The sequence below is a fragment of the Cyanistes caeruleus genome, unplaced genomic scaffold (assembly GCF_971803275.1).
Source record: "Cyanistes caeruleus unplaced genomic scaffold, bCyaCae1.hap1.1 HAP1_SCAFFOLD_76, whole genome shotgun sequence".
Taxonomy (NCBI): Eukaryota; Metazoa; Chordata; class Aves; order Passeriformes; family Paridae; genus Cyanistes; species Cyanistes caeruleus.
Window position 1 is genome coordinate 1,481,580 of NW_028255888.1, and position 20,769 is coordinate 1,502,348.

Sequence of the window (20,769 nt, forward strand, 5' to 3'; positions counted from 1 at the left end):
TGGTGGTGCTGGTGCTGGTGGTGCTGGTGCTGCTGCTGGTGCTGGTGCTGCTGCTGCTGCTGGTGGTGCAGGTGCTGGTGGTGGTGCTGCTGGTCCTGCTGGTTCTGGTGCTGCCACTGATGCTGCTGGTGGTGATGCTGGTGCTGCAGGTGCTGCTGCTGCTGTGCTGGTGATGCTGGTGCTGGTGCTGCTGGTGCTGGTGCTAGTGCTGGTGCTGGTGCTGGTGCTGCTGCTGCTGGTGCTGCTGCTGCTGATCCTGCCCCTGGTGATACTGCTGGTGCTGCTGGTGCTGGTGATGCTGCTGCTGGTACTGGTGCAGGTGCTGGTGCTGGTGCTGCTGCTGCTTGCACTGGTGGCAGTGCTGCTGCTGGTTCTGCTGGTGCTGCTGGTGCTGCTGGTGCTGCCACTGATGCTGCTGGTGGTGATGCTGGTGCTGCAAATGCTGCTGCTGCTGCTGCTGCTCCTTCTGTGCTGGTGATGCTGCTGCTGCTGGTGCTTCTGCTGGTGCTGCTGCTGGTGCTGCTGGTGCTGGTCCAGCCCCTGGTGCTGCTGCTGGTGCTGCTGGTGCTGGCAGTGCTCGTGCTGCTGTTGCTGGTGCTGCTGGTGCTGGTGCTGCTGCTGCTGCTGGTGCTGGCACTGCTGGTGCTGCCACTGATGTTGCTGCTGGTGCTGCTGGTGCTGGTCCAGCCCCTGGTGCTGCTGCTGGTGCTGCTGGTGCTGGCAGTGCTCGTGCTGCTGTTGCTGGTGCTGGTGCTGGTGCTGCTGGTGCTGCTGCTGGTGCTGCTGGTGCTGATCCTGCCCCTGGTGCTACTGCTGGCGCTGGCGGTTCTGTTGCTGCTGTTGCTGCTGCTGGTGCTGCTGCTAGCACTGCTGGTGCTGGTGCTGCTGCTGGTGCTGCTGGTACTGGTGCTGCTGGTGCTGCTCTTGGTGGTGGTGGTGCTGTTGGTGGTGCTGCTGCAGGTGCTGCTGGTGCTGCTGCTGTTGCTGCTATTGTTGCTGCTGTTGTTGCTGCTGGCACTGATGCTGCTGCTGATGCTGCTTCTTCTGGTGCTGCTGCTGCTGCTGGTGCTGGTCCAGCCCCTGGTGCTGCTGCTGATGCTATGGCTGGTGCTGCTGCTGGTGCTGCTGGTGCTGATCCTGCCCCTGGTGCTACTGCTGGTGCTGGTGGTGCTGCTGCTGGCACTGGTGGTAGTGCTGCTGCTGGTTCTGCTGGTACTGCTGGTGCTGCTGGTCCTGGTGCTGCAGGTGATGCTGCTGCTGCTGCTGGTGATGCTGGTGCTGCTGGTGCTTCTGCTGGTGCTGCTGCTGGTGCTGGTGGTGCTGCTGCTGCTGCTGGTACTGGTGCAGGTGCTGCTGGTGCTGCTGCTGGCACTGCCGCTGGTGCTGCTGGCACTACTGGTACTGCTGCTGTTGCTGCTGCTGTTGCTGCTGCTGGTGGTGCTGCTGGTGCTGATCTTGCCCCTGGTACTACTGCTGGTGCTGGTGGTGCTGCTGGTGGTGGTGCTTCTGGTGCTGCTGGCACTGGTGGTGCTGCTGGTGCTGGTGCTGCTGGTGCTGGTGCTGCTCGTGCTGGTGGTGGTGCTGCTGCTGGCACTGCTGGTGAAGCTAGTGCTGGTCCTGTCCCTGGTGCTGCTACCGCTGCTGGTTCTGCTGGTACTGCTGGTGCTGCTGGTGCTGCTGCTGCTGGTGCTGCTGCTAGTGCTGCTGGTGCTGGTACTGCTGGCACTGCTGGTGCTGTTGGTGTTGGTGCTGCTGGTGCTGCTGGTCCTGCTGCTGCTGCTTCGGCTGCTGGTCGTGCTGCTGCTGGTGCTGCTTTTGGTGCTGCTGCTGCTGTTGGTGCTTCTGGAGCTGGTTCTGCTGGTGCTGCTGCTGGTGCTGATCCTGCCCCTGGTGCTGCTGCTCGTGCTGCTGCTGATCGTGCTGCTGGTGGTGCTGCTGCTGGCGCTGCTGGTGAAGCTGGTGCTGGTGGTGGTGCTGGTACTGCTGCTGCTGCTGCTGCTGCTGCTGCTGCTGCTGCTGCTGGTGCTGCTGCTGATGCTACTGCTGGTGCTGCTGGCGCTGGTGCTGCTGGTGCTGCTGGTGCTGCTGGTGCTGCTGGTGCTGCTGGTGCTGCTGCTGCAATCATATTTCCAGCACTGCCCCACACTGAGGGATCAGATCCAGGCACTGCTGCTGCTCCCTCGGGACCAGCCCCACTTTGGTTGTTGCTGTCAGTGCCAGCACAAGCCGTGGCTGGAGCAGCAGGTGCTGACAGTGCCCCAAGGCCCAGGGCTGGAGGGGTCCCTGGGCTGGGGCTGGGAGGGAGCTGCCCCTTCTTCTCCCTGTGCCTCACACAGAGCTGGGCCGGGCACAAGTGGGGCAGCAGAGCCAACAGGGAGCCTGCGAGTCTCTTCCAGCCGTGCCTGCTCAGAGTTTGGCCTTGGAGCTTCAGGTGGGCAAAGGCAGCTGCTCTGCTCCCTCTGCGTGTCCCTGTGTTCAGCAGTGCTGCTCCATCAGTCTGTGCCCAGCAATGGGGAAAAGCCTCAGCCCTGCAGGGCCAGGAGCTGCCGGGCTCTGCCTGAGCAGCTCAGCCAGCAGGAAGGGAGCTGCTCCACACAGGAACCAGGAGCAAAGGACACTTCTTTTTCATAGCATGATTTCTGTTTTAAGGGGAAAAATGCGGAAAAATAAAAGAAAAAAAACTTCTATAAAATGTGAAAGATAAAAACAGAACCCAAGCGTACAGTGAAAAATCTTCTCTAACTTTGAATTAAGGTGTAATTGGTCTTTTGAAACATAAAACACAGTTATTTACTTTGCAGATGTGCTGATGGCATGATGCATCTTACCGGCCTCAGAAACCTTTCTGAAAAAGTTTTTGGGGTTTGATTCCAATATTGTTATTTGAAATTGTGGTGAAATTGGAGTGAAGCAAGAAGAAAGTGCTTTGCGCCTTGCCAGCTCCAAGCAGCACTGGGAATCTAAACTCTGTCAAACCCCAAATCCTTTAGAAGGTGCCCTTCCTTCTCACCCTGTGAATGAGCTGCACATTCCCTTTCAAACATTCAGGGGTTTCTTAAAGATGCAAAGTCCCACTTACAGCTTTTTGCTCTGGTTTGGAAGTGCAGAGGGGCGATTCTTCATCCATCAGCTCCAGACTGCACTGCCTCAGGAACACAGCAGTGGCACTTCTAGAGGAGGAAGAAAGTGCAATTGCACAATTGCAGCCAAAAAGAAAGGAAGAGTGGGACACAGAAAACATCCTGTGCAGATGCAGGCATTCAGCTGGGACTGTGGAGAGTTTGGGTCCTTGCCAATTATATGTGTGTCCCTAAGTGCAATCTCTTGGCCTGCAGGAGAGTCTCACTCACCTGCAAAAGTAGAAAGCTCAGGCGGTGTGCTGGGAACGGGCTCGTGTGATGCAAAGCTGTCAGAGCAATGGGAGGGCAGGGTGAGCCCAGCTGTGCTTGGGGCTGAGCCCAGCAGAGCCCTGGCAGAGCCCAGAGCAGCCTCAGCATCCGCAGAGCCCGGCTGCAAGGAGAGAAACCAGAAACCGCCCATCAGCTGAAGGCTCCTGTCCCCTTGTCCCAGCCACCCGCGGTGCCCAGGCCATGCTGGCTGTGCTCAGAGCTGGGCCCAAAGCTGCCCATCACTGCTGCCTTTGGGAGCAGAGCAGGAGGGCAGGCCATGTGCCCAGCCTGCAGCCAGCCACGGCAGACCCAGCCCCTCAGCAGCTGTCCAGAGACAAAAAGCAGCTTGGCAGCCAACTGAAGAATTGCTTGCATCCACCCCAGCCAAGGGGGGAACCTTTGGTGCCTGGCCAGGCTGTGCCATGCCCAGATCTGGGAGCATCCCCTGGCTGTGGACTCACCTGCAAATTGGGCGTGGAGCGAGTCTTTGAAGAAGACATGCCAGAATTGAAATCCATCATCTTCAGCTGGCCAGCTGGAGGAAGAGATTGCCATCCTTGAGGTTGTCCTTGGTGTCTCCAGCAGCAGCCCCAGCTGGTAACAGCTTCTCCAGGGGCTCCTTCTCCTTGCCTAGGGGCCAGACCAGGCTGTCAGTGCTCTGCCCAGGGTCCCAGCCATCAGTGAAGCAGACAAGCAAAAGCAGGGGGAATGGTGGCCACCAGTGCTTGCCACACCAGGTGTCCAGCTCAGCTCCAGCCCAAGAGCTGTGTGTTCCCTTCTGATGACCCCTGCTCAGAGCTACAGGCACGACAAAAACAGCCTGGTTTGCTTTGCCACCGATTGCCAAGAAATGTGTGGAGCTGTTACCTGCCAGGCCCCTGGATCCAACTGTGCATGTGGATCTCTCCCATCTCCTAGGGCAGATGAACAGCCTGCATCCAAGGATCGCGCAAAAGGTCTTCTAAGGATGGCCTGTCCGAGGGTTGCATGGACAAACACCTCTTAATAATATCTTGGCATTCTGAAGAGAGAAACCAGGAATCACCAGTCAGTTGGAGAAGTTGCCGCCCCCTTCCAGTGCCCAGGCCATGCTGGGTGTGCCCAGAGCTGGGCCTCAACTTCCCCATGGATTCCCTGTTTGCAGGAGAGCAGGACATGTGCCACCTCCTCAGCAGCTGCCAGAGCAGGATGCTCATGAGCCCACAGCTGTCTCCCAAGCCCAGTGTTCCCCCTGTGCCCAGAGATGAGGACTCACCTTGGGAGAGCCGTCGTGGGAACAAGATCCGCCCCCAGATGATCTGCTGGCCCCTCATGAATGGGTGCTTCCCTATGACCAGCTGGTAGAGCAGGAGGCCCAGGGACCAGATTGTTGCTGCCTGGCCATGGTAGCGTTGCTGGTGGATCCACTCTGGTGGGCTGTAGGACAGGGTTCCTGTGGAACACAGATAGAGATCATCAGGGGAATGCTGCTGCTCCCAGAGCCTGGCCCCAGCATCCCTGGGCATGTGGGGGCTGCCCCAGAGACACACGGGGTGACCCACTGCCCTCTTGCCAGCACCTGGCACTTGGCTACAAACCCAGGGTTGGAAAAGAAGCCACTGCTGCTGCAAGAGGGCAGCAGAAGCACTGGGGAGGCCCAACCATGACAAGCAAATAAAAACCCACCCCGTGGTAGAGAAAACACACTCTCCTCCCTGCCTGCATGGCCTCCAACACATTGTTAATAGGCCAAGGCAAACGTGGGGAGCAGAGGAGTTCAAGCCCTTCCTCGCTGACTCACTAAACTCTCTGGGGCATGGGGTCAGACCCCTGCCCTCTGCTACCCCCATGGGGGTTTTTGTCAGGCTGGCTGTCCCAGCCCCAGCCCAGGGCACAGTGGGTGCTGAAGGCTCTTGGCAGGGCTGGGAGCTGGCCCCACTCACACCCCCATCCAAATCAATTTGCCTCAAGCATTGATCCCATCCTGGCAGCACCATGGGGAATCCCCGGTGCCACAGCCAGGCTGGGCCATGAGATGGCCAGGAGCATCCCCTGTGAGGGCTCACCTGCAAACTGGGTGTAGGCTGTGTCTTGCAGGAAGGCGCCACAGCCAAAGTCGATCAATTTCAGCTGCCCAGTGGCCAGGTCGAGCAGGATGTTCTCCGGTTTTATGTCCCTGTGCAGGACCCCGCAGCTGCTGCAGTGCTGCACGGCCTCCAGCACCTGGCGAAAGAGCCCCCGCGCCTCCTCCTCTGGCAGGAACCTCCGCTCCGCCAGCAAATGCGAGAGGTCCTGGCACCGCTGTGGACGCTCCAACACTAACACGAAGCTGTCGGGGAGCTCAAGCCACTCCAGCAGCTGAATGACTGCAGCACAGCCAGAGGACACCCTGTCCAGCAGCACAATCTCCATGGGAGCACGGGTGCCGTCGGGCTGCGGGAGGAGCACGGTGCTGTCAGTGGGGCTGAGGCCGGGCCAGGGCACTGGGACCCCTCAGCCAGCCCGGGATGCTCTGCACACCTCGCTCACCCCACGCCCGCTCTCCCCGCAGGGCTCTCGGCGGCTCCCACCCCGCCGGGCCCCGGCTCATCCCTGCCCGGCACGCCCCGGCTTCTGCCGCTGGCCCCGCACACTCACCAGCTCGCCCCAGAGCCGGACGCGATCCCGCGGCACACATTTGATGGCCACCTGCGAGCAAGGAGCAGCAGAGGCTTGAGCTCGCTGCCCGCCCCGCCGCGCCCCCGCCATCTCCTCCGCCCCCTCCTCCTCCTCCTCCTCTGCCCACCGCTCACCGGGGCGCCGTCCGAGAGTCGCGTGGCCGCGAAGACGCTGCCGAAGCCGCCGCGCCCCAGCAGCGGGCCCAGCTGGTAGCGCTGCTGCAGGGCCTCCTGCGCCTTCCCTGGGGGCGAGTCGCGGCCATCAGCGCTTGGCCCGGGGACAGGAACGTCCCCCGAGCGCTCCCCGAGCTCCCCGGGCCTGGCATCCGCAGGCGTTCCCTCATTGGAACGCGGCAGCGGCGGCTCGGGGCCAGCGGCCGCGCTGCTGAGCGGCGGAGCTCGGGCCGGGGAAGCCGCAGCGGAGGCGGCGGCAGCGACCGCGCCGCCTGTGTCCTCCGCGGGCCCCGGGAGGAGCCGGGGTCGGGGCCGGGGTCGGGGCCGGGGCCGAGGCCGGGACCGGAGCCTGCGTCGGGGCCGGGGCCGGGATCGGGCAAGGCGGAGCCAAAGGGCAGCGATTCCGCCCCAGCCCCAGGCAATGATGCCCGCCCAGCAGCGCCAGCGCCAGCACAGCCAGAGCCCGGCGGAGGCGAGACCACGGCGGGACGGCCGGGGCCGGGGCCGGGGCAACCCCGCCTGGGCCCGTGGGCGGGTCCGGGGGCGGGCCGGGGGCATGGCCCGGGCGGGTACGGGGAGAGGGAACCTGGAAGAGAGGGGGACGCAGGAAAAGGGAGACCCGGAGGGAATGTGGGACAGTGGGAAAGGGAGAGGAGAGACAGAAAAGTGATAAATTGGCTGCTTTCGCTGCTTTCACTGCTGCTGCTGCCGCCGCTGCTGCTGCTGCCGCTGCTGCTGTCGCTGCAACTGAAGCACCGGGACCGTTTGTCCCCGTGTCCGTTTGTCCGTTGCCCGCTCGGCCCCGGCCCGAGCCCCGCACTCCCCGGGCAGCCCCTGAGCCTGGCCAAACACGGGAACTTTGCCGTGTTGAGCCAAGAGCCAGAGTCTTGACTCCTGCACAGGGGCACAGGAAATGCCCTTGGCTGCTGCTGTACCATGTCCCTGCTGAGGGTCAGACACCATCTGAGCACATTCCCTGAATGCAGAATTTGTACCCGACCCAAGCACTGCACTTGTGTCTCCAGCATTGCTTTCCAAGGAAAACAGGGCAAGGCAAACTGGGTATAGCTCATGGTATTTTACAGTGTCTAAAACTTGCCAAGTCTCAGATCTTAGAGGTGAGATCCATTTGGAATGAATGGGATGGAGAAAGTGCAAGATGGAAAAGGGGAACATAATAAATAGAGAAAAATAGAGAAAAACATATTGGTTGTTTCTTTTGATTTGATTTTCATTTCATAAGAAAGTTGTTTCAATTTTCCCAGAATCTTCTCCACAGTCCCGTCTGTTCTTTCCAAAAACCTGTCCTGGAGAACAAGGCACAGCTCCTGTCACAAGATGTGCCCCCAGCTGCAGCTTCTCTTGGCTTCCCACACTGTGACTGCAGCACAACTCTTGCAGCAAAGCAGGACAAATATTTGAAGAACTTGACAACTTTTTCTTTCTTTTCCTTGTGGACAGGGGAGTTGTGCCATTGGTAAGGTTTTCACTGTTACTCTTCTAGCCAAAGAAAACATGATGAGGTACCGGGAATTGTTAGGGAATACAAGCCTGGCTGAATGTGGAGAAAGAATCTCCAGGGTGTGCAGCCAGAAGTGGAGAGCTGATCATTCCAAATCCCCCATGGACACCTTGAAAGTGATCTGGAACATGAAGATGGGCTGACAGAGAGAGTTTGTTTCTGTGTTCAGTTTAGATGATTCTACATCTCTTGCACTGGGAGAAATCAAGAGCACAATCAGTTGATGATAAGCATCAGAACATGATAAGCTGGACCTCTCTGGATGACAGAAAGAATGTGAAAAGGAGAAATGCAGGGAATGACTTGGTGAACTTTGTATATAAGAAGGTACATTTTTTCCTAATAATTTCCAATTCATTCCCTTTGTTTTATCCTTTTAAAAAGGCCAATTGCATCTCAGATTCCCCATGAAATGGGAACCCTGAGCTTGTGGAACTGCCTGAAAGGTGCCCTGTTCCTTTTTCTTCTGCTGCTCGATAGAGACAGTGAAGCGAGTTGGGGAGTTCTGGTTTTTTTTTCTCCTAGTCGATTTTTTCATTTTATTTGCCACTGTAAAGGCAATTTCTGTGATGGCCTCTGTCAGTTGATTCTATTTCAGCAGCAGCAGCAACAGGGCTGTGTTTGAGCACTGCAAATGTGACCTGTGTGGCTTTAATTCTCTTTGATTTTGTGCTCAGGGCCTTGGGAGCATTTGGAGATCTACTACTCATGAGGCCTTTTTAACAAGCAGTCCAAGTTCCCTGTCAGAAAAGCACAGTGGGTAGCACTGATTGAAAGAGGCAATTGCAGCTGTACTGCTAAAATTCAAGTGGCAAGCAGAAGAGGGGCAAGATCAGCTGGGATCCACAATTGCCAAGGCCAAGGCACCAACAGCCTCCTGCTGTCACCTCAGGGTGAGTAAAACAGCGCTGAAAACAGCGCTGGAACCCGATCCTTTCTTCCTCTGAGGGCTGGCTGAGGGCAGCAGAGGCGGGCCTGAGGAATCAGGGCTGTTTGTGGGGGATTGTTGCTGTAGTCCAGAATTGCCCTGGCAAAAGCCCTGGGAAGCCGAGGCAGGAGCAGGTGGGAAGGGCCGGCGCTGCTGCTGCTCGTGGCCGGGAGCCCCGGCCGGGCCGGGCCGGCGCCCGCTGCGCTGCGGCTGCTGCTGCTGCTGCCAGAGCCGGGCGGGACTCGGGGACAGGGAATGGACACGGGGGGACAGCAAAGGCCTTGGGGGCTGCAGGGATGTTGGCACTGGGGCCAGCGCCAGCACAGAGCTTCAGCCCGCAATGAACCCCGAGGGAAACGCTGGGGAAAGGCTCCATTCAGCCTTTGTTTACTCGTCGCTATGAAGGGACCGAAATAAAAGGAGAAAGAGCAGGGCCCGACCCCTTCTCCTTTGGGAGGAGCCCCGCGCCTGGAGCTGAGAGGGGCCATGAGGAAAAATGAGGGGCCATGAAGGGCTTTGAGAGGCCATGAGGGACCATGAGAGGCCATGAGAGGTTTTATGAGGCCATGAGAAGTTCTATGGGGCCATGAGGGGCTGTGAGGGGCCATGAGGAGCCTCAGCCCTGGCAGGAGGGGGTCCCACCATGTCCCCAGGGCAGGGCCGCCGTGAGGGGCCGCGAGTGCAGACGTGGCAGCAGAGCGGGCTTGGGGCACCTCTGGGAGGGGATGAGACCCTTCCCCCGCTCCAAACCACACCAAACCCGGCATTAACAGGATTTTCCGTCTTTAGAATCCACTGGCAACTTGGAGTTGAGTGTCCAGTTTAATTCTGGTGGGAAAAACAAGGGAATTTTCCCAGTGTGTGACATCCAGCATTTGTTATTTATGTCTAAGATTTAAAAGTCTTGACAATGAAAAGTAATACTAAAAAATAATAATAACAACAAGACCAAGAAATAAAGCCCCGAATCCCAACAATCAGCTCAGAAACATGTTTTTGTTTGTAGTAATAGAGTAGTACTAAAGAAATAAATGAAAGTGATTTAATTTGTAATTCAGACAAAAGATGTTTCATCTTTTTCCAAGGTTCTGGTCCCCTTCCTCCAGGGTCATTTCCTTTACTCACCCACTTTCTAATAGGTAGAAGGGAGTTAAGGCCATTGGAAAAGACAACAGCTCCTGTTTCCAAGATTAGCAGCCACCACTCCAGGGACCCTGAATTGCCCCCAGGCACGTGTGTGCACTTGAAGGGTGAGCGGGTGTTGGGGACAGAGATCTCAAACTCCTTCTAAAGCTGTGAGAAACCCACAAGTGGCAAAGTATCATTGTGGGTCAGCTCCTGCTGAAATTCCATTCCCCCACACCCTCCAAATGGGCAGGCAGGGCTGGGCTCTGGCAGGGTTCAGTTTTGAGTGCCTTGTGCTCCCTGGCATGGAAGTGATCCTATGAACTCTGGCATTGATGGATTGTGGTATGGCTGCTGAAAGAGGAGGGGGAATCTCAGGAGACAGGAACGTCTCTCGTTCTCCCTTCTCCCTGCAGAACCCCCTCTCCAAAGAGAAATGCCTGTGCCGGGTTTCCATGAGACCCCTTCCCTCAGGCCAGTGTCTGAGCCACTGTGTGGTCTGCAGGAGCCAAAGCCAGAGGAGTCCCAATATCAGTCACCCCACAGTCCCAACACAGCAGGAGAAAGCACTGCTTGCAGTGGGGCTGCTGATCTGTGACCTGTCCTGGTTCCATCCACCCCACTCCTCTCAGCCACAGGCACCAGAAGGATCCCAGGAAAGCCACAGTGCTGTACCAGATGCCAGGAGCACTCCCTGCTGTGGCCTCAGGGATGCTGGGTGACCTCGTCGATGAGGATCTCTGACTGGTGATGGAATGTACAGTTACAGCAGAGAACGTTGCTTGTTTCTAGAACTAGAACAAAGATCCCAGATGGAACAAGCCTTGCTGGTTATAGTCAGAAGCATCAGTGACCAAAAGTTGTATTTCCTTTGGTTTGGTCACTTCTTTGTTCGTTCTCAGTGTTCAGGCTGGGCTGTGGGGTGTCCTCATTTGCTGCATTTTCTGAGCTCCTCTTGGATCCTTTGAGCAATAGGTTGTGTCCTCTGAGGATCCTTTGTGCTCCTTGGTGACCCAGGAGAACCTTGCAAACAATTTTTGGGGGAGCTGCTGCTGTGATGTCACAGGAACATTGCCGTGTCCTTGTGGTGTTCCCGTTGCTGTGGGGCACAGAGGCCTCAGTGTCAGAGCGGCTCTGGGCACCTGCTCATTGCCTGAGGATCGTCCTGCCCGAGGCATTCTCAGCAGCCAGCCCAGCCCCTGATGGGTGTCCTTCTGTCCTTGCAGGGGGACAGAGAGTCTGCAGACATGTGCAGCACAGCCAAAATGATCCAGCAAGTGGTTGTTGCAGTTTTGCACTCTGGACTCTGTGGCTTCTTATGGGTATTTTTTAACCCACTGGGCCCTGAAGTTGAGGATTTCCCCAGGTGCACCATATGTGCCTTTGGGATTGCTCTGGGCTTTCTGTTCATCCTTTGGAACGGAGGTGATTTTGAATGAAAATTGCCATTAAGATGCCATTTATTTGGGACAGCTCCTGCCAACAACTTCTTAAAAAAGGGGTTGTTTGTAGCCAGCAGGGTGTGCACAGCATTGGAATGGAGCCTTGGGGGGTTCTGTTCCCCAAGAGGAGAGTCTGTGGCAGCAGATCCTGGAACTCCCTGTTTGCTCACCCAGCCAAAAACTGGACACAGCCTTATATTTTGTGCTGTTCTCTTGCTTGCTGTGTGATTCAAAAGGACTATGACTCCAGGAGGGAAGTTGTGAAAGTAAAATGCTCTCTCTTGGCATTGACTTGTTGTGTGGGATTTGCCAGCAGAGGCAGCTTTTTCTCCTAACAGCATCTGGTTCAGGTGAAGATCCCCTCACACATGGACACTGGGAAGCTCCTTCTTCAGTGGGCAGGAAAAAAACCTTTGGTGTTCAGAGATCCCAGCTGTTCCCTTTCAACACCAGTATGAGTCCAGTAAGCTCCAGTATGATCCTTGTCACATGGCAGCACTCCCAGGATGGTCCCATTTGCCTCGGACTAGATCAATCCAGTCAGTCCCAGTATGATGCCTTTGGCTCCCAGCATGCTCCCAGTTGCTCCCAGTCACCCCCAGTATGGGGGATGATGTGCATGGTATGTTCCCAGTCATTCTCAGATACTCCCAGTATGAGTCCAGTCACTCTCAGTATGATCCAAAACTGGATTGGTGGGAGGCTTCATGGAATCCTGGAGACCATTGTGACACTCTAGGGCCCCATGGAACCGTGGTGACAGCAGGTTGGCTGGGAGTGTTGATGTGCTGCAGGGTAGGAGGGCTCTGCACAGGCAGCTGGACAGGCTGGATCCAGGCCAAACAAACCCAACAAGGTGAGGTTTAACAAGCCCAAGTGTCGGGTCGTGCACTTTGGCCCCAACAACCCCTGCAGTGCTACAGGCTGGGGACAGAGTGGCTGGACAGCAGCCAGGCAGAAAGGGAGCTGGGGCACTGATGGACAGCAGGCTGGGCATGAGCCAGCAGTGTGCCCAGGTGGCCAAGAAGGCCAATGGTTCCTGGCCTGGATCAGGAACAGTGTGGCCAGCAGGAGCAGGGCAGGGATTCCTCCCCTCTACTCTGCACTGGTTGGGCAGCACCTCGAGTGCTGTGTCCAGTTCTGGGCCCCCAATTTATTTAGGAAGGTCATGGATGGGCTGGAGCGTGTCCAGAGAAGGGCAACAAGGCTGGTGAGGGGTCTGGAGCACACAAGTCCTGTAAGTGATAGTAAAAGGTCTCAAAATGTTAGAAAATTTGGGGACTTATAAAGTTAGTTAGGTTTGGAAAGGCCTTGGAAAAGTTGGCCCTGGGAAATGTTAGGCCTTGTACTTGCTAAAAATCAGGTCAAAATTGCACCTGTGTAATCAGTCGATGATCATGATACAATTGTTAGATGTGATTAGCTGTAATTATTGTTTAAAGAATGTGAGGAACAATGTTAGGGGGCTGGGGGGGATCAGGAGAAATCCATGCTTGGGTAAAAACAATGCATACAATAGAACAATGTAAGTTTAATAATTAATATGTGAGTTATATAATGCTAGACTATGAAAATATGTTCAACCCAAAACCAAGATGAGAGAGATTTGGGTATGTGTACCCCTGACACCCAGATCTCTTAATAAAGCACCCGCATATAATCATTTGTGGTTATGTGTGTTCCTGAACGCTAACAATTTAATCAGATTTTACTGGAATTTTTGGAGATATTTGTGGAATTTTGTGTAATAATTGTGGAATTCTGTGGGATGTTTCTGGAATTTTGGGGGATTTTTGTGGAATTTTGTGGGATACTGAGGAGACTTGAAAAATTCTGAGGGATTTCTCTTCGATTTTGTGGAAATCCGTAAAGATTTTGTGGGATGGTTCTGGAATATGGTAGGGTTTTGAGAAGGTTTAGAGATTTTGTTGGGATGTTTGTGGAATTTTGTGGGATTTTTCTGGAATTTTCTGGGATGTTCCTGGAATTTTGAGGAATTTTGACTAGACTTGAAGAATTTTGAAATATTTTTCTTATATTGTATGGAAATTTGTGGAGATTTTCTGGGATGTTTCTGGAATTTGGTGGAGTTTTGTGAAAATGTAAAGAATTTTGTAGGAGGTTTCTGGAATGTGCAGTTTTTTTGAAATGTTGTGGAATGTTCTGGAATTTGGTGAGATTTTGAGAAGACTTGAAGAATTTTGAGGGATTTTTCTAGGATGTGTGGAAATTTCTAAAGTTTTTGTGGGAAGTTTATGGAATTTGATGGGGTTTTGAGAAGATTTAAGGAGTTAGTTGGGATGTTCATGGAATTTTGCGGGATTTTTCTGTAATTTCGTAGGGTTTTGAGAAGACATGAAGAATTTTGAGGTATTTTTCTTAGATTGTGTGGTAATTTGTAAAGATTTAGTGGGATATTTCTGGAATTCGGTGGGGTTTTGAGAAAACTTAGGGAGTTTGTTAGGATGTTTGTGGAATTTTGTGGGATTTTTCTGGAATTTGGTGGAGTGTTTGTGGAATTTTGTGGAAATTGGAAAAGTTTTTGTGGGATGTTTCTGGAATTTGGTAGGGTTTTGAGAAGGTTTAGGGAATTGTGTGGGATGTTTGTGGAATTTCGAAAGACTTTGAGGAGATATGAAGAATTTAGAGGTATTTTTCTTAAATTGTGTGAAAATTTGTGGAGATTTTGTGGGATGTTTCTGGAATTCGGTGGAGTTTTGCGAAAATGTAAAGAATTTTGTGGGAGGTTTCTGGAATGTTGTGCGATTTCTTTGAAATGTTGTGGAATGTTCTGGAATTAGGTGAGATGTTGAGGAGATTTGAAGAATGTTGAGGGATTTTTCTAGGATGTATGGAAATTTGTAAAGTTTTTGTGGGAAGTTTCTGGAATTTGGTGGGGTTTTGAGAAGATTTTTCTAGAATTTTGTGTGATGTTTCTGGAATTTGGTAGGGTTTTGATAAGACTTAGGGAGTTTGTTGGAATGTTTGTGGAATTTTGTGGGATGTTTCTGGAATTTTGAAGGACTTTGAGGACACATGAAGAATTTTGAGGGTATTTCTTAGTATGTGTGGAAATTTGTCAAGATTTTGTGGGATATTTCTGGAATTTGGTGGGGTTTTGAGAAGATTTTTCTGGAATTTTGTGCGATGTTTGTGGAATTTTCTGGGAAGTGGAAGAGATTTTGTGGGATGTTTCTGGAATTTGGAAGGGTTTTGAGAAGATTTAGGGAATTGTGTGGGATGTTTGTGGAATTTCGGAAGACTTTGAGGAGACATGAAGAATTTTGAGGTATTTTTCTTAGATTGTGTGGAAATTTGTGGAGATTTTGTGGGATGTTTCTGGAATATGGTAAAGTTTTGAGAAGATTTAGGGAGTTTGTTGGGATGTTTGTGGAATTTTGTGGGATGTTTCTGGAATTTTGAAGGAATTTGTGAAGATTTAGAGAGTTTCTTGGGATGTTTGTGGAATTTTGTGGGATGTTTCTGGAATTTGGTGGGATTTTTGTGGAATTGTGTGGGATGTTTCTGGAAATTGAAGGACTTTGAGGAGACATGAAGCATTTTGAGGTATTTTTCTTAGATTGTGTGGAAATTTTTGGAGATTTTGTGGGATGTTTCTGGAATTTGAAAGACTTTAAGGAGTCATGAAGAATTTTGAGGGTTTTTTTAGATTTTGTGGAAATTTGTCAAGATTTTGTGGGATATTTCTGGAATTTGATAGGGTTGTGAAAAGATTTTTCTGGAATTTTGTGGGATGTTTGTGGAATTTTGTGGAAATTTTTGTAGATTTTGTGGGAAGTTTCTGGAATTTGGTAGGGTTTTGAGAAGATTTAGGGAGTGTGTTGGGATGTTTGTGGAATTCCGTGGAATGTTTTTGGAATTTCGTGGGATTTTTGAGGGATTTTGCAAGATGTTTCTGGAATTTGGTAGGGTTTTGAAAAGATTTTTCTGGACTTTTGCGGGATGTTTGTAGAATTTTGTGGAAATTTTTGGAGATTTTTGTGGGATGTTTCTGGAATTTGAGAGAGTTTTGCAAAAATGTAAATAATTTTGTGTGAGGTTTCTGGAATTTGCTAGGGTTTTGATAAGACTTAGGGAGTTTGTTGGGATGTTTGTGGAATTTTGTGGGATTTTTCTGGAATTTGTGGAATGTTTGTGGAATTTTGTGGAAATTGGAAAAGTTTTTGTGGGATGTTTCTGGAATTTGGTAGGGTTTTGAGAAGATTTAGGGAGTTTGTTGGGATGTTTGAGGAATTTTGTGGGATTTTTCTGGAATTTGGTGGGATATTTCTGGAATTTGTTGGGATGTTTCTGGAATTTTGAAGGACTTTGAGGAGACATGAAGCATTTTGAGGGTTTTTTTTAGATTTTGTGGAAATTTGTCAAGATTTTGTGGGATATTTCTGGAATTTGTTTGAGTTTTGAGAAGATTTTTCTGGAATTTTGTGCAATTTTCATAGAATTTTGTGGAAATTTTTGGAGATTTTTGTGGGATGTTTCTGGAATTTTGAAGGACTTTGAGGAAACATGAAGAATTTTGAGGGTATTTCTTAGTATGTGTGGAAATTTGTCAAGATTTTGTGGGATATTTCTGGAATTTGTTGGGGATTTGCGAAGATTTTTCTGTAATTTTGTGGGCTGTTTGTGGAGATTTTGTGGGAAGTGGAAGAGATTTTGTGGGATGTTTCTGGATTTTGGAAGGGTTTTGAGAAGATTTAGGGAGTTGGTTGGGATGTTTGTGGAATTTTGTGGGATGTTTGTGGAATTTTGTGGAAATTTTTGTAGATGTTGTGGGATGTTTCTGGAATTTGGAAGTGTTTTGAGAAGATTTAGGGAGTGTGTTGGGATGTTTGTGGAATTCCGTGGAATGTTTTTGGAATTTGGTGGGATTTTTGAGGGATTTTGCAAGATGTTTCTGAAATTTGGTAGGGTTGTGAAAAGATTTTTCTGGAATTTTGTGCGATGTTTTTGGAATTTTGTGGGATGTTTCTAGAATTTTGTGGGATTTTTGTGGAATTTGGTGGGATGTTTCTGGAATTTTGAAGAACTTTGAGGAGACATGAAGCATTTTGAGGTATTTTTATTAGATTGTGTGGAAATTTTTGGAGATTTTGTGGGATGTTTCTGGAATTTGAAAGACTTTGAGGAGTCATGAAGAATTTTGAGGGTTTTTTTAGATTTTGTGGAAATTTCTCAAGTTTTTGTGGGATATTTCTGGAATTTGGTAGCGTTTTAAGAGGATTTTTGTGGGATGTTTGTGGACCTTTGTGGAAATTTTTGTAGATTTTGTGGGATGTTTCTGGAATTTGGAAGGTTTTGAGAAGATATAGGAAGTGTGTTGAAATGTTTGTGGAATTCCGTGGAATGTTTTTGGAATTTGGTGGGATTTTTGAGGGATTTTGCAAGATGTTTCTGGAATTTGGTAGGGTTGTGAAAAGATTTTTCTGGAATTTTGTGCGATGTTTGTAGAATTTTGTGGAAATTTTTGGAGATTTTTGTGGGATGTTTCTGGAATTTGGTACGGTTTTGAGAAGATTTAGTGAGTTTTTTTGGATGTTTGTGGAATTTCGTGGGATGTTTTTGGAAATTGGTAGGGTTTTGAGAAGATTTTTCTGGAATTTTTTGGGATGTTTCTGGAATTTGATGGAGTTTCGCGAAAATGTAAAGAATTTTGTGGGAGGTTTCTGGAATGTTGTGCAATTTTTTTGAAATGTTGTGGAATGTTCTGGAATTTGGTGAGATTTTGAGGAGACTTGAAGAATTTTGAGGGATTTTTCTAGGATGTGTGGAAATTGGAAGAGATTTTGTGGGATGTTTGTGGAATTTGGTGGGGTTTTGAGGAGATTTTTCTAGAATTTTGTGAGATATTTCTGGAATTTGGTAGGGTTTTGAGAAGACTTAGGGAGTTTTTTGGGATGTTTATGGAATTTTTTGGGATGTTTCTGGAATTTTGTGGGATTTTGACTAGACTTGAAGAATTTGGAAAGATTTTTTTAGATCGCTTGCAAATTGGAGGAAATTTTGTGGGATGTTTCTGGAATTTGGTAGACTGAAGAGACGTGAAGCATTTTGAGGTATTTTTCTTAGCTGGTGTGCAAATTGGAGGAGGTTTTGTGGGAAGTATCTGGAATTTGGTAGGGTTTTGTGAAAACGTAAAGAATTTTGTGTGAGGTTTGTGGAAGGTTGTGCGATTTTTTTGTAGATTTTGTGGAATGTTCTAGAATTTGGTAAGATTTTAAAGAGACTTGAAGAATTTTGAGGGATTTTTCTAGGATGTGTGGAAATTTCTAAAGTTTTTGTGGGAAGTTTCTGGGAATTGGTAGGGTTTTGAGAAGATTTAGGGAGTTTGTTGGGATGTTTCTGGAAATTTGAGGGATTTTGACTAGAATTGAAGAATTTTGAATGAGTTTTCATAGATTGTGTGTAAATTTTGTAAGGATTTTGTGGGATGTTTGTGGAATTTGAAAGACTTTGAGGAGACATGAAGAATTTTGAGGGTTTTTTTTAGATTGTGTGGAAATTTGTCAAGATTTTGTGGAATGTTTCTAAAATTTGGAAGGGTTTTGAGAAGATTTAGGGAATTGTGTGGGATGTTTGTGGAATTTCGAAAGACTTTGCGGAGACATGAAGAATTTTGAGGTATTTTGCTTATATTGTGTGGAAATTTGTGGAGATTTTGTGGGATGTTTCTGGAATTTGGTGGAGTTCTGCGAAAATGTAAAGAATTTTGTGGGAGGTTTCTGGAATGTTGTGCGATTTCTTTGAAATGTTGTGGAATGTTCTGGAATTTAGTGAGATTTTGGGAAGACTTGAAGAATGTTGAGTGATTTTTCTAGGATGTGTGGAAATTTGTAAAGATTTTGTGGGAAGTTTCTGGAATTTGGTGGGGTTTTGAGAAGATTTTTCTAGAATTTTGTGAGATGTTTTTGGAATTTGGTAGGGCTTTGAGAAGGTTTAAGGAGTTTGTTGGGATGTTTGTGGAATTTTGTGGGATGTTTGTGGAATTTGTAAGACTTTGAGGAGACATGAAGAATTTTGAGGTATTTTTCTTAGATTGTGTGGAAATTGGAAAAGTTTTTGTGGGATGCTTCTGGAATTTGGTAGGGTTTTGAGAAGATTTTTCTGGAATTTTGTAGGATATTTGTGGAATTTGTGGAAATAGGAAGAGTTTTTGTGGGATGTTTCTGGAATTTGGAAGGGTTTTGAGAATATTTAGGGAATTGTGTGGGATGTTTGTGGAATTTCGAAAAACTTTGAGGAGATATGAAGAATTTTGAGGTATTTTTCTTAGATTGTGTGGAAATTTGTCAAGATTTCATGGAATGTTTCTAAAATTTGGAAGGGTTTTGAGAAGATTTAGGGAATTGTGTGGGATGTTTGTGGAATTTCGAAAGACTTTGAGGGGACATGAAGAATTTTGAGGTATTTTGCTTATATTGTGTGGAAATTTGTGGAGATTTTGTGGGATGTTTCTGGAATTTGGTGGAGTTTTGCGAAAATGTAAAGAATTTTGTGGGAGGTTTCTGGAATGTTGTGCGATTTCTTTGAAATGTTGTGGAATGCTCTGGAATTTAGTGAGATTTTGAGAAGACTTGAAGAATGTTGAGGGATTTTTCTAGGATGTGTGGAAATTTGTAAAGATTTTGTGGGAAGTTTCTGGAATTTGGTGGGGTTTTGAGAAGATTTTTCTAGAATTTTGTGAGATGTTTCTGGAATTTGGTAGGGCTTTGAGAAGGTTTAAGGAGTTTGTTGGGATGTTTGTGGAATTTTGTGGGATGTTTGTGGAATTTGTAAGACTTTGAGGCGACATGAAGAATTTTGAGGTATTTTTCTTAGATTGTGTGGAAATTGGAAAAGTTTTTGTGGGATGCTTCTGGAATTTGAAAGACTTTGAGGAGACATGAAGAATTTTGAGGGTTTTTTTTAGATTGTGTGGAAATTTGTCAAGATTTTGTGGGATATTTCTGGAATTTGGTAGGGTTTTGAGAAGATTTTTCTGGAATTTTGTAGGATGTTTGTGGAATTTTTGGAAATAGGAAGAGTTTTTGTGGGATGTTTCTGGAATTTGGAAGGGTTTTGAGAAGATTTAGGGAATTGTGTGGGTTGTTTGTGGAATTTCGAAAAACTTTGAGGAGACATGAAGAATTTTGAGGTATTTTGCTTATATTGTGTGGAAATTTGTGGAGATTTTGTGGGATGTTTCTGGAATTTGGTGGAGTTTTGCGAAAATGTAAAGAATTTTGTGGGAGGTTTCTGGAATGTTGTGCGATTTCTTTGAAATGTTGTGGAATGCTCTGGAATTTAGTGAGATTTTGAGAAGACTTGAAGAATGTTGAGGGATTTTTCTAGGATGTGTGGAAATTTGTAAAGATTTTGTGGGAAGTTTCTGGCATTTGGTGGGGTTTTGAGAAGATTTTTCTAGAATTTTGTGAGATGTTTCTGGAATTTGGTAGGGCTTTGAGAAGGTTTAAGGAGTTTGTTGGGATGTTTGTGGAATTGTGTGGGATGTTTGTGGAATTTCGAAAAACTTTGAGGAGACATGAAGAATTTTTAGGTATTTTTCTTATATTGTGTGGAAATTTGTGGAGATTTTGTGGGATGTTTCTGGAATTTGGTAGGGTTTTGAGAAGAATTAGTGAGTTTGTTGGGATGTTTGTGGAATTCTGTGGGGTGTTTTTGGAATCTTGAAATTTTTGTGGAATTTTGTGGGATGTTTCTGGAATTTGGTAGTGTTTTGAGAAGATTTAGTCAATTGTGTGGGATTTTTGTTGAATTTTAAAACTTTGAGGAGACATGAAGAATTTTGCGGTATTTTTCCTAGATTGTGTGTAAATTTGTAAAGATTTTGTGGGATGTTTCTGGAATTTGGTGGAGTTTTGCGAAAATATAAAGAATTTTGTGGGAGGTTCCTGGAATGTTGTGCGATTTTTTTGAAATGTTGTGGAATGTTCTGGAATTTGGTGAGATTTTGAGGAGACTTGATGAATTTTGAGTGATTTTTCTAGGATGTGAGGAAATTTGTAAGCTTTTTGTGGGAAGTTTCTGGAATTTGGTGGGGTTTTGAGAAGATTTTTCTAGAATTTTGTGAGATGTTACTAAAATTTGGTGTTGTTTTGAGAAGGTTTAAGGAGTGTGTTGGGATGTTTGTGGAATTTTGTGGGATATTTCTGTAATTTTGAAGGACTTTGAGGAGACATGAAGAATTTTTAATAATTTTTCTTAGATTGCGTGCAAATTGGAGGAGATTTTGTGGGAAATTTCTGGAATTTGGTAGACTTTGAAGAGACATGAAGGATTTTGAGGTATTTTTCTTAGATTGTGTGGAAATTTGTGGAGTTTTTGTGGGATGTTTCTGGAATTTGGTGGAGTTTTGCGAAAATGTAAAGAATTTTGTGGGAGGTTTCTGCTGGAATGTTGTGCGATTTTTTTGGAATGTTGTGGAATGTTCTGGAATTTAGTGAGATTTTGAGGAGACTTGAAGTATTTTGAGGGATTTTTCTAGGATGTGTGGAAATTTGTAAAGTTTTTGTGGGATGTTTCTGGAATTTAGTGG

The 20,769-nt window shown here is 48.4% G+C and overlaps 2 protein-coding genes across 2 annotated transcripts in view; one reads left to right on the plus strand and one right to left on the minus strand.

The window, feature by feature from the left end:
• The window catches only part of LOC147646922 (uncharacterized), a 166,622-nt gene that overhangs the window by 17,419 nt on the left and 128,434 nt on the right, over window positions 1-20,769 (plus strand). The gene's annotated exons all lie outside the window — the stretch shown is intronic.
• LOC147646923 (serine/threonine-protein kinase pim-1-like) overlaps window positions 4,264-20,769 on the minus strand; it is a 37,789-nt gene continuing 21,283 nt past the window's right edge. The window contains exons 2-6 of the mRNA XM_086872705.1: window positions 6,161-6,267; window positions 6,006-6,056; window positions 5,435-5,801; window positions 4,645-4,821; window positions 4,264-4,410 (exon numbers count right to left, since the gene is read on the minus strand). Of these exons, the coding sequence (XP_086728831.1) occupies window positions 4,304-4,410; window positions 4,645-4,821; window positions 5,435-5,801; window positions 6,006-6,056; window positions 6,161-6,267 (809 nt within the window). The 3' untranslated portion in view covers window positions 4,264-4,303. The remainder of the gene's footprint in view (window positions 4,411-4,644; window positions 4,822-5,434; window positions 5,802-6,005; window positions 6,057-6,160; window positions 6,268-20,769) is intronic.